Here is a 12,663-nt window from a genome sequence, read left to right as displayed (position 1 = left end):
GGGGCGTAGGAGCCAGCGGCCCAAACCCTCGAGAGATCGGGAAGACGACCCCCCACGCTGCCGCAGAGAAGTTCGTGACGTGGGTCAGAGAAAGACCGGGAGAAAGTGCAGAGACTGGGACTAGGATAAGGAAGAGGCTCAGGATGCTCAGGGAGTTTATTCATTTCCATCCTTGAGGTTTGTCCCCGTGAATCTTCTCTGGAGCCCGGATCCTTTACAACCTCAGAGGTGTACGGATGCTCCGGATACAGGCGCAGTGGGCACAAGTCAGTGCCTCCTCGACCCCAGGATCCAGATAGAACCACTAAGTTTGTAGTGCTCTAGTGCTCTTGATATATATATATATATATATATATATATATATATATATATATATATATATCAGATAGAGTTCCGCGGTCCCAGGCGCGCCAAGAAAAATAACCAAACTGTTCCTCTGTTTGTCAAAGTTAAGCCCGACTCCGCTTCCTTTCTGGAAGCTAGTAATGGAAAAAATGATTCAAGGAATCCCTAGCAGAGCCTTCCTGTGTGTACTGCACACACAAAATGGGGGTACCATCTTCACTCCCCCTTTCCTGGAAGGCTGTCATTCCTGTCACTTACTAATACCACGTGTCTAGTCTCTCAACCACACATGGAGCCCCAGGTTACCAGCCTTGTCCCCCTCTCTGTGCTAAATACTTCCCTTTCCCTTGACCCACCCCGACGACTCCATTCACAGGTATAGCTCACACACACACACACACACACACACACACACACACACACACACACACACACACACACAGCCACGGAAGGAGATCTTTGGCAAGAAATGGAAGTTTATTAAGGCCTGGGGCTGAGAAAGACCGAGGTCGGAGGGAAGGAATCTTTGCTGGTTCCCATGGCCTCAGGGGCAGGCCAGGGTGCTGAGCAGGGTTAGCAGAGCTGGGACCAAACTTTTGCTTCTCAGAATCCCTGGCAGGAGTCCTCAGGGATCAGTTCTGGGAGAGGCCTGAGAAGGCAGAGGGATCTCTCCTGCCCCTTGAGGTCTCAGAGCTTTTGCAGGGACTGGGAAAAGGTTCTCTGGAGAAGGAGCCTCCACTCCACGGTCTTCATTTCAGTAATGACCACTTAATTTGTTCCTTGGCTGACTGAAGAACCTGGGGTGAGGGGAGGATGTTGGGAGAAACAGTTAAGAGTGTCAGCCAATGATGGTTTTACTGGAGGTCCCTGAGGCCTGAGGGCGCCTCTCCAGCCCCGGTCACTAGGTGGCAGCAGATTGCCTCTACTTAGCTTAAATGAGACCAGGCGAGCCCAGCGAGCCGCCGCCAACTCCCTGCTGGCTGCTGCCCAAGCCTGTCCGTGTGTGGGTGTGGCAGTGCCCCCTGAATTCCCCGATCCATGCCAGAAGTTCCTCCTCACAGTGCCATCAGTAGGCAGGGGCTGGGCTCAGCCTCAGCCCTGCCGGTGCTCAGGTACTCGGCACCTTAGCAAACCCCTGATTCTGGCCTTTATTGGGTTGTGTTCCCAGCACCCCATCCTGTTTGCTGATGTGGCAACAGCTGTCGGTGTGTGGGTTCCTACAGCCAAGAAAAAACCCCTCAGTCCAGTGTATGCCCCCATCCGTACCAAGATTACTTCTAGGCGCCGGGCGGTGGTGGCGCACACCTTTGATCCCAACACTCGGGAGGCAGAGGCAGGCAGATCTCTGTGAGTTCGAGGCCAGCCTGGTCTACAAAATGAGTTCCAGGACAGCCTCCAAAGCCACAGAGAAACCCTGTCTCAAACCCCCCCCCCTCAAAAAATTACTTCTAGGCAGGAATCTCCCTCTCCCTCTGCCAAGTGTCCAAGTGTGCATCCCATACTACCCATGCCCGGCACTCTCCCTCCTCCCTGGGGACAGTGACCTCTCCCGTCTCTCCTAGGGAACATTTTCTCCACATTTCATTTTATGTTCACTACTATAAGCTTTGTTTTTTATTTAAGACTTTCACTCACACACAGGTGTGGTGCCTGGGAGTATAAGGCAGGAGGATGATGAGTTCAAGGCCAGCCTGGGCTACATAGCAAGACCCTACCAGTCTTCATTCTTTGTTCTTTTAGAAAAATAGGAATAGTTGTTTCCTGAGAATGTATGACTTAACGTTCTAGGCTCTTTCCATCCATGAACTGGTTCATCTAGTTCTTTTATTTATTTATTTTTTTCTTCAGACAAGGTTTCTTTGTAGAACAGTCCTGGTTGTCCTGGAACTCACTGTGTAGACCAGGCTGGCCTCGAACTCAGAGATCCACCTGCCCCTGCCTCCCGAGTGCTGGTGTGCACCACCACCACTGCCTGGCTGATTTATCTAGTTATTTAATTTTTTTAAACAATGTATGTGTGTGTGTGTGTGCGTGTGCGTGCGTGCGTGCGTGCGTGCGTGCGTGCGTGCGTGTGTGTGTGTGTGTGTGTGTGTGTGTGAATACTACAGTACACACATGGAGATGAGGACATCTCGTGAGCCGGGCATGGTGATCCATGCCTTTCCTCACCGTGGAGGCAGAGGCATTTGGGGGGTTGAACTTATGTCCTCAGGCTTGGCAGCATGGCCCTTATCCACTGAGCTATCTTGCTGGTATCTAATTCATATAACTCATCAAGGTAGGTTCTATTCTTCTGAGAGCCCTAGAGATGCTGAGTAATTTCCATTCAATTTTTGCTGGTAAAGTGAGAGCTTAGGATGATGACTCACATGAATGCATGGTGTTTTGCTGGTGGTGATTAGTTTTTGAAATGGGGTCTTGTTCTTTGATCCAAATCTGAAACACTGGAATTACAAGCACGCACAGCACAAATGTACTCTGCAGTGCCGGAAATCACCTGGGGCTTTGTGCGTGTTGGGCAAGCACTCTACATCACACCTTTAATCCCAGCACTCGGGAGGCAGAGGCAATCCGATTTCTGTGAGTTCAAGGCCAGCCTGGTCTGAAACGCTGTCTTGAAAAAAAAAATTGTATGTGTGGGTGTTTTGCCTATATGTGTTCTGGGTACCATATGTGTGCCTGGGGCCTGCAGAGGCCAGAAGACAGCATCAGATTCCCTAGAACTAGAGTTGTAAATGGCTGAGCAACCCTGTTTATGCTTGGAATTGAACCCAGGTCCTCTGTAAGAGCAGCCAGTGCTCTTAACCACTGAGCCATCTCTTTAGCTCTCCTCAACTTGTGTTCTTATCTGCTCTGCTCATCAACACTTCCCCTTTTACAATGTTTAATGTTTCTTTCATTTATTTACTTCAGTGTGTTTATATAGAGGTCAGCGAACACCTTGTGGGGAGTTCGTTCTCTATTGTAACAATCAAACTCTGCTCATCAAGCTTCGAGGAAAGTGCCTTCACTTGCTCAGTCAGCTCGATGGACTACTTATTTATTTTCATATTTTTAAGACAGGGTTTCATGTAGATCACTCTGGCCTCAAACTTGACATGGCTTTGAACTCCTGATCCTCCTGCCTCCACCTCCCAAGTTCTGGAATTATAGGTATTTGCCACCATGCCCAGCTTGATTTATTTTATTTTAAAATCTCATGTTACATCACTGGCTAGCCTAGAAGTCACTGTGCAGCTCAGGCTGGCCTTGAACTTGAGATCCTCAGGCCCCAAAGTGCTGAGACTATAGGTGTGAGCCACTAGGCCGGGCTCTTCCAACCTTCCACCCTGAAAACCACCATGCAGCCACATTCTTTCCCAGTAGAACATGGGGATCCAGAGGGCAGAGAGAGTGGTGGTGGTAGTGCAGGAGAATGGGCATCGCGCCTAATGCTCCCCACTGATGGCACAAGCCCCGCCTCTGCAGGGCTGCCACAGACAATGAAGCTCCTTGGACACAGTAAGTCTGAGCAAACAGACCTGCAGATGGAGAGACTAGCGAGAAGTCTGTGAAACTGGTGACCCAGTCTGTGGACAGTAACCAGGACACACACAAACATACACACACAATGCCGCCATATTCTGCATGCAACTCAGATAGGGCTGTGCAAGGTGTGTGGTTGGCTCCTTTTCAACAGCCAAGCTACTAAGGGCAGAATTGACAAGTGTGGAAAGTCAGAACCTACTGCCGGGTGATAAGGCCCTTAACAATGCCAGCATGGGCCCTGGGTGGTGAGGGTAAGTGCTGGAGACAAACTCCCACATGGTATCCTGTCCAGGTTGAAGAAATATGAGAGATCTGGGCCTCCACATTGCTTTGGGTAACAAGTAACCCAGGCATCAACAGGGTAGTTAGCTGAGGGTAGGAGATGAGGTGAGCAGGTGGTAATTTTCCCACTCATCCCTCTCATACAAAGCCCTCAGGACACAGAGGCAGACAGAGCTCTGTGAATTGGAGGCCACCTGGTCTATAGAGCTAATTCCAGGACAGCCAGGGCTACACAAAGAAACCCTGTCTCAAAAATCAAAACAAAGCACACACAGACACATAGACACACAGACAGACAGACAGACAGACACACACACACACACACACACACACACACACACACACACACACACACATACACACAGCTCATCCAGCTCATCCCTTCTGTCCCACACCTCTGGATTCTTAACTATGTCTCCCTGGAACACTTGGCTCCATGTCCTCTGGCCTGTTTCTGGACAAGGCAGATGCTTGGGGCTTACCTGGGCCACACTCTGTTCTGTTAAGCCAGTGTCATCAGTCTGTGGGGAAGGAGAATCACAGTCAGGAAGAGAGGAGTTGACAGCTTGCAGGGTGAGGAGTGCAGTAGTTAGCATGACCCAGAATGGCACCCTGTCTCTGCTTAGCCGACAGAGGTCCAGCAGCCTGTCATCTGGAAGCCAAGACCTCTGGTACCCCATCTTCCATTGCTGGGGATTATATCTAGAGTCTCGACTGGCTATGGCAACACACAGCTTTAATCCCAGCACTCAAGAGGCAGAGAAAGGCAGATCTCTGAGTTTAAGGTCATCCTGATCTACAAAGAGAGTTCTAGGGCAGGCTCCAAAGCTACATAGACAAACCCAGTCTTGAAAAACCAAACCAAACCAACCAACAAATAAATAAATAATAAATAAATTGAAACAGAAAGGACAAACAAAGAACAAAAAGCCTAGGGCCTCACACATGCTCTGTTCTGCCACTGAGCTGCACCTAAATTATCAAACTGAGGGAGTCTGGTAAAGGGAACTAAAGTTGGGGAAAGGTATCATCCAGGCTGTAGGCATGGAAAAGCCAAACCAGAGCAGAAGGGTCTGCCACAGTCCCCAAGACTGCCTCCTGGGGTCATTGTGACGATGCAGTTATTGCTCCATCCAAGCTTCTCACTGGAGGATGGGGAGGAGCTGTTTGTTTATTTTACTTTTTATGGGGAATGAACTGGAAGCTTTCCTTTTAGCAACACACGCCCCCCAACTGCCACCAATAACTGCCTGTAAGTGTGAAGTCTGAGTGGCTGGGCTCCCACCAGCTGAGCCCTGACAGCCTGGTGCCCAGGAAGGACAAGGCGAGGGAGGGCAGGAAAGGCAGCCTGGAAAAGATAGGGGTAGGGTACAGAAAGGCTTACCCTAAAATTCACTTTCTGGATCACTTGCTGGGGGTCACTCTCCAGAATCACACTACAAGATGAAAGAAAATTTTGGCATGGCTCGGTGATGTGATCTCCCTCCAACAAGCCACTTTCTGATGTTTTTTTTGTTTTTGTTTTTGTTTTTTTTTAACATATCCTATAGTGTCTCTCCTTCAGGGAACCTTCCCACAAGTGGCCTTGGAGTCACACCTACCCATCCCTCTCCATGGGGGACTCTCAGCTCTGCTCCCTGTGCACTTTATACCACAGTGGACTTTCATGATCACCTCTGGTTGAATGCTCATCTGGGGGCTTTATGAGATAGCACAACAGTTAAAGGTGCGTGCCACCAAATCTGACAACCCGAGCTCAATCCCCAGAACCCGCATGGTGGAAGGAGAGAACTGACTCAGGCAGCTGTCCTCTGACCCCCATACTCAATGCTGTGGCACACACAGTGATCAAAGATTAATAACAATAACAATAATAATAATAATAATAATAATAATAATAATAATAAATGAAAAAAAAACCAGCTGAAATCAGGACAGCCCGGTAGAGCTGAGGAGGTGCTGTGAGGAGGGACTAGGTCTTCTCACATTTAGAATCCAGCCATCAGTACACCACCAGGCAATAGCAGGCAGTTAATAAAAACAGAAGGAGAGCTGGGTGGTGGTGGCGCACGCCCTTAACCCCAGCACTTGGGAGGCAGAGGCAGGAGGATCTCTGTGAGTTTGAGGCCAGCCTGGTCTACAGAGTGAGTTCCAGGACGGCCTAGCTACACAGAGAAACCCTGTCTTGAAAAAACAAAACGAAACAAAACCCAGGAGGATTGAGGTATTCACAGCACCCCACTTCCCAGAGGCCCCTGTTCTCAGGATGGATGGTATAATGCCATGGAAAGAACACAGCCTCTGAACCTCTCCTGCACATGGTTTTAGATCTTGGCCCTTCTAATCCCCTTGGTGTGTGTCCTTGGATGAGCTACTAGAATCTCTGAGCCTCTGTTTCCTCTGTAAAATGGGCAGATGTTTCAAAGATGCTGTAATCCCAGCACCTCTGTCTCTGAGGCAAGAGAGCAAGGGGGAGGGGGTTCTGCTATCATCTGTCCCAGAGTCAGAACTTTGTTCCTCCCTGATTATTGTCTCCTCTTCAATGAATTCTACTAACGAACTTTCCTCATAAAGACTCCCAATCATCCAGGAGTCTGTTGGCATACTAATAAGAGGCAATATTTACCAATGAAAAAGACAAAAAAAATCTCCAAATTACCAATGAGAACTATGGGCTTTATACACATCATTTGATATGACTCTTGCCATCCTGTATCATAGCGTCCTTTTAGCCCCATTTCAGGAAAAGAGGGAGAGTCAGTGTCACGGGTATCCAGCTGGCATCGGAGGGGATACTCTGGCTGAGGTCCTCATAAAAGGACAGGTGTCTCTATTCCTCTTTAGCACTGGAGATCAACCTGGATTTCCCCAAACTAGACCTATATAGCTGCCTGCTGTAGGCGGCTGTCAGGCTACCCTCCCACTTGGCTCGGCAGGCTAGTAACGATATGTGGGAGAAGGGAGGACCAGAGAGATGACCAGTGTGCCCCTAGCACTGAGCACACAAAGGTCATTCTGCGTATCCTCAACATCCCTCCTCTCTATCCCCTCCTCACCCGCCATCTACAATTTCATCCAGCACCAAGAAGGCTCCATCCATGTTCTCCAGCAACCAGCGTTTCTCCACGTTCTTCCTGTGGGCAGACACAAGCACCTGAGCCTTCGGGGCGGCCAAAAGGAACCATGACTCCTCTAAGTGAGGCAGCGCCTCTCTTCCCAATACCCCCTTCCCAACAAGGCCTAGGCAGGAGAACGCAAGGCAGTGGGAGCAGATCCGATGCCAGGGACTCCTGAGCACAGAGCAGGCTGGGTCATCCTAGGTTGGTTTGCCCAGTTTGTCAACCTTCCTAATGCTGTGACCCTTATATACAGTTCCTCATGTTGTAGTGACCCCCAACCATAACATTATTTTGTTATTACTTGTTAACTATAATTTTGCTACTGTTATGAATCATAATGTCAATGTCCGATATGCAGGATACATGCGACCCCTGTGAACGACCCTTTCACAGGGGTCATGACCGACACAATGTTGCTGGTGTAGGTATTAGTACTGATTGGGGATGCAGGGAAAACCAACTCTGAGCTTAAAGTTAAAAACACTGTTTATATGGGGCATGGTGGTACACACCTGTAATTCCAGCACTGGGGGACTGAGTGGGAAGCCAACGTGGGCTGTGTAACAAGACCTTCCTTTTCCTCTCTCCCTGCTCTCCCTTTATTTGGAACTTGTGTTGATTTGCGTACTGTGACCTCAGGCAACTCAGTGTCTTGAGATTTGATATCTGATCATAACTTGGGCATGGCTCTACTTGGGGCTTCATAGAAGTCAGGGGAGTTGCAGAGATTCCAGGAGGACCACAGGGCAGAAGAGCCTTGCCTCTGGGACAAAGGGAAAGGCCTGGGGCTGGGGCCTTGGAGTGCAGAAGGTCTCACTTACCTTAAGATGTGGCTGAGAGAGTCAAACAGGCAGGCAAGAACAGACATGAGCATCAGCTGAGGAGGAGGGTGTGGGAGGAGGAAGAAAAGTGAGCTGAAGCTGAGAGGCCCAAAGCAGGCCTCTGAGCTCCTGTGTGGGCCAGGTGGGAGCACTCCCTTGTCAGAGAGAGCTTGGTTGGAGGCTAGCAGCACTTCCTAAGGTTTGGGCTGGGGGGCACTGGAGTGCTCCCCTGGAGGATACACTGTGTGTCTCCTTTTCTAAATATGCTTAGGAAGAACTAACAACTCCCTACAGAAGGTGTGATGATTTCATTTCTGGTTCCCAAGGGACCTAAGGGCCATTATGGGTGTGTACAATTACAGAGAGACCTATTCTGGCTGCCCTTCCACCCCCAGATGCTAAAGGAAGGATAGCAACAGTGAGCATCCAGAACCCACCTCCACCCCAGGACAGACTCTCCTTGTCATCCAACCTCCTAAATTTACCTCATTCTCAGAGGAAGAGCCCACCACATACAGGAGGAGGTCAATGCTGCTCTTGTAGACAATGGTCATGCCCCCCAAAAATGCGATCTCACCTAGAAACAGGAAGGCTTTCAAATCAGTCTATCTCCGCCCCAGACTGGGGCTAGCCTGGTCTCTACTCCCCATGGCTCTTTGTTTCCTATTTCCTTTCCCAAGGAAGTCTTAGTCAGACCACCACTACTGGGAGGCTGCTCTGTGTCCTTGGGCCCATCCCAAGTGCTTTGTATTTAGAGGGCCCCCTCTTGAGGAGTCAACAAACCCAGCCTGCGGCTGAACTCCCACCGACCCTCCATCCCATGCAATGCCCTGGGACCAGATCCAAGTGTGTGTAGGGGCACACAGCACAGTTGGCCTCCTCAACAGAGAGGAGGGGTAGGGACGAGAGTGATGGGGAGTGAAGGTCCCAGGATGAATGAAAGAAGGGAGTGGAAAGCAGCTGGGGAGGAGAAGACAAAGAGCCTCAGAGAAGGGATGGCCCGTGGGTGTGGAAGGCCAACAAGGACAGATGTGCCCAGATGGGGAAGATGACAGACAGTGGTGGCCAGTCATCCCAGAGGCTCAGTGGAGGAGGGGCAGGCATTACTTTCGGCTCGGCTGGTCTTGTTGAAGACATTTTTCTCGAAAGCCATCTGCTCCTTCATGGAGGGAAACGTGTCATCGTAATACTGTGAGAAAGAGAAGAAGGCCGATAGGCGTTGTACAGAGCCAGCTCCAGCCTTGGGAGGGGACTAGCAAGCAGGGAATGCTGGGGCTGGCTGAGCTGCCTCCTCGTCACCTCCCTCCAGGCCCTGCCCGCTTCCAGGTCCCCATAAACAAATTCCAAGCAAAGAAAATCAAAGTAGGGAGATACTGGGGCTGCCTTTGGAGTCTTCATCTGGTTTTCTCCCTCTCTCCCTTCCCTCCTCCCTCTCTCTCTCTCTCCCTCCTCCCTTTTCTTCCTTCCTCCTGTATTTCCTTCCTTCCAGCAGTGCTGGGTTCTAAACCAGGACTTCACATGTGACTAGATAAGTATTCTACCCCTGAGCTGCATCCCAGCTTGTTTTCTCTTTCCCAATCCTCCCTCCCTCCCTCCCTCCCTCCTTCCTTCCTTCCTTCCTTCCTCCCTCCCTCCCTCCCTTCCTCCCTTCCCTCCTTTTCTCAGGTCTAGGGATGGAACCCAGGGTCTTATGCATGATAGACAAGTAAGTACTTTGCTGCTAACCTAAATTCTTAGGCCTCTGTCTCAATTCTTTTATTTTATTTCTGAAATAGAGTCTCACTATGCCATCTGGCTGGCCTGCTATATGTAGACCAGGCTAGCCCAATTTCTTTCTTTCTTTTTAAATGTTTGGTTTTTTGGGGGAGGGGTGTTGTTTTTGTTTTTTGTTTTTTCTGTTTTGTTTTTATTTATTTATTTATTTTTGAGACAAGTTTCCTCTGTGTAGTCCTGGCTGTCCTGGAACTGGCTCTGTAGACCAGGTTGGCCTTGAACTCACTCTGCCTCCTGAGTGTTGGGTTAAAGGCATGTGCTACCCCTGCCCAACTCATCCTCAATTTTTCTGTTTGTTTGTTTTTGTTTTTTCAGACAGGGTTTCTCTTTGTAGTCTTGGTTGTCCTGGAGCTCACTCTGTTGACCAGGCTGACCTCCAACTCAAGGGGTCTGCCTGCCTATGCCTCCTGAGTGCTGGAATTAAAGGTTTGCCCTACCACCACCCAGCCACCCTCAATTTCTTAACATATAACAAGGATAGGCTGGGCAGTGGTGCCACATGCCTTTAGTCCTGACACTCTGGGAGGCAGAGGCAGAGGCAGGTAGATCTCTGTGAGTTTGAGACCAGCCTGGTCTACAGAGTGAGTCCCAGGATAGGACCTTCTAGGAGGCCCCAGAGGCTTTGGTAATGCCGATCCACCCCTGCTCATCTGCTAAAGCACTGTGTGACCAGCTCAATTTTTTAAATGTGAATTTTCGGTAGTTAATTCTGCAGCTAAGTTAGCAGATTCTCTGCTGGGTCCTACCATTGTGAACAAACTCATTTGAATGTTACGAAAACTAAGTTTCAACTCCAACAAATAAAATCATAACCCATATCTAATTTAGATGTTATAGCTGGATGTGGTGGCATATGCCTGGAATCCCAACACTTGGGAGGAAGAAAGAGGAAGATCAAGAGTTCTGGGCCAGCCTTCTTACATGAGACCCTGTCTCAAAAGGAAAAAAAAGGTATGGTTCACACAAACAGTCTCAGCATTTGGGAGGCTGAGGCAGGATCATTGTGACTTCCAGGCTAGCCTGGGCTACACAGTAAGTTCCAAACCATCCTTGATTATAGACTGAGTTCCTGTTTCAAAAAACAAAACAAGCAAACAAAAATATCTAGGAGGATAGTTGTGGTGGTGCCCTTTAACCCCAGCAAATCTCTGAGTTTGAGGCTAGCTTGGTCAGTGGAGTGAGTTCTAGGACAGCCAGAGCTACACAGGGAAACCCTGTCTTAAAAATCAGACAAACAGGGCTGGAGAGATGGCTCAGAGGTGAAGAGCGCCGACTGCTCTTCCAGAGGTCCTGAGTTCAATTCCCAGAAACCACATGGTGGCTCACAACCATCCGTTATGAGATCTGGTGCCCTCTTCTGGTGTGCAGATATACATGGAAGCAGAATGTTGTATACATAATAAATAAAATCTTTAAAAAAAATCAGACAAACAAAAAAGTTAGGGTGTGGTGTTATATGCTTGCCTATGGTCTCAGCCCTCAAGAAGAGGCAGGAGAAGTAAGACAAGTTTAATGCCAACCTGGTCCACAACAAAACAAAAAAATGATATATTTCTGCTACAGTTAATTGTATCAGTGGCAGGAATATTATTTAGTGATTGTTTTGGGTTTTTGTTGTTGTTGTTGTTTCCCGAGACAGGGTTTCCTTGTGTAACTTTGGAGCCTGTCCTGGAACTTGCTCTGCAGACCAGGCTGGTCCCAGACTCACAGAGATCCCCCGGAGTGCTGGGATTAAAGACATGTGCCACACTGCCTGGCTTTCAGTGGCAGAAGTTTTAGGGTTTTTTTTTTTTTCTTTTCCTTTTCTTAATCAGTGTGTGTGTGTTTGTGTGTGTGTGTGTGTGTGTGTGTGTGTGTGTGTGTGTGTGTGTGTGTGTGTGTTGTAGGGGCAAGTATGGAAATCAAAGGACAACCTGAGGGAATTTGTTCTTCCCTAGTGAATTCAGGATCCAACTCAAGCTGTCAGGAGTTGTGGCAAGCACCCTTCCTGAACCACCTGGCCTACCTGAGACTTAGCTTCAAATGTAGTTTTACTCATCTCAGCCAAGCCGTGTAGGATGGATGCCAGACAACTGAAAGTGAGTTCCATGAAAACCACCCGAAGCCTCCAATCCAAGCCCCAAGTCTGGGTATCAGTTATGGCACTAACCCTGTGCTTCTCTGCTCTTCATTTTCTGCATCTGTGAAGTTAGAGAGTGGGACAACACTGCCTCCCAAAGTCCACCTAATTCTAAATACGCTGGAATACAGAAGCACACGGGTCCCTTGTCTACAGTTTAGGGATTTGGGCTCCTAGGTCCCAGCTCGGATCTCCACTGATCCCTTTGGTGGAGCTTCCCAAGCCTGGTCAGAGCAAGGACAAGGAGAAGACATGTCAGAAAACATGAGTAGAAACAGAGGGAATGGCCCCCTTTCTCCGCGCCATCAGACTGATAAGGCATAGCATGGACAGAGTGACTTCTAGAGAATCTAGGCTGGGCTGCTCTGCCATCCAGAAAGCAGAGTTTCTCCTACAGGAGATAAATGGGCTGGGTGGGGACCGTTTGTCTTGGACATGTGGCACTGCTTTCAGGGTGTCTGTGGTGAGGGTTTACCTTAGCCAGCAGCCTTCGCCCGTCATTATCTAGGATGAAGACAGCCTTGATGGTGTAGAGAGAAGGTTCCTGAAACTGACACAGGAAAGACACCCCTGACTCAAAGTGGACCCATATCATGGGCTCTATGGAGTCTGCTATCCCCCAATCCAGAGCTGGGTCCAGCCCAACCCTGTGCCACATGGACTATTTCCGGTGCCC

The 12,663-nt window shown here is 49.2% G+C and overlaps 1 protein-coding gene across 1 annotated transcript; it reads right to left on the bottom strand.

Annotated features, from left to right (window-relative positions):
• Window positions 1-812: 812 nt before the first annotated feature.
• Window positions 813-12,582, bottom strand: Copz2 (COPI coat complex subunit zeta 2). Its single transcript, XM_035448148.1, has 8 exons — window positions 12,463-12,582; window positions 9,203-9,284; window positions 8,581-8,672; window positions 8,096-8,151; window positions 7,212-7,289; window positions 5,540-5,591; window positions 4,638-4,676; window positions 813-1,142 (listed from the first exon to the last, which is right to left on the bottom strand). The coding sequence occupies exons 1-8, from the start codon at window positions 12,580-12,582 to the stop codon at window positions 1,095-1,097; spliced, it is 567 nt and encodes a 188-aa protein (XP_035304039.1). The 3' UTR covers window positions 813-1,094.
• Window positions 12,583-12,663: the final 81 nt, after the last annotated feature.

This window comes from Cricetulus griseus, chromosome 7, assembly GCF_003668045.3.
Source record: "Cricetulus griseus strain 17A/GY chromosome 7, alternate assembly CriGri-PICRH-1.0, whole genome shotgun sequence".
NCBI lineage: Eukaryota > Metazoa > Chordata > Mammalia > Rodentia > Cricetidae > Cricetulus > Cricetulus griseus.
The sequence above is the reverse complement of the archived record's forward strand: the minus strand, read 5'-3'. Positions and strand labels throughout refer to the sequence as shown.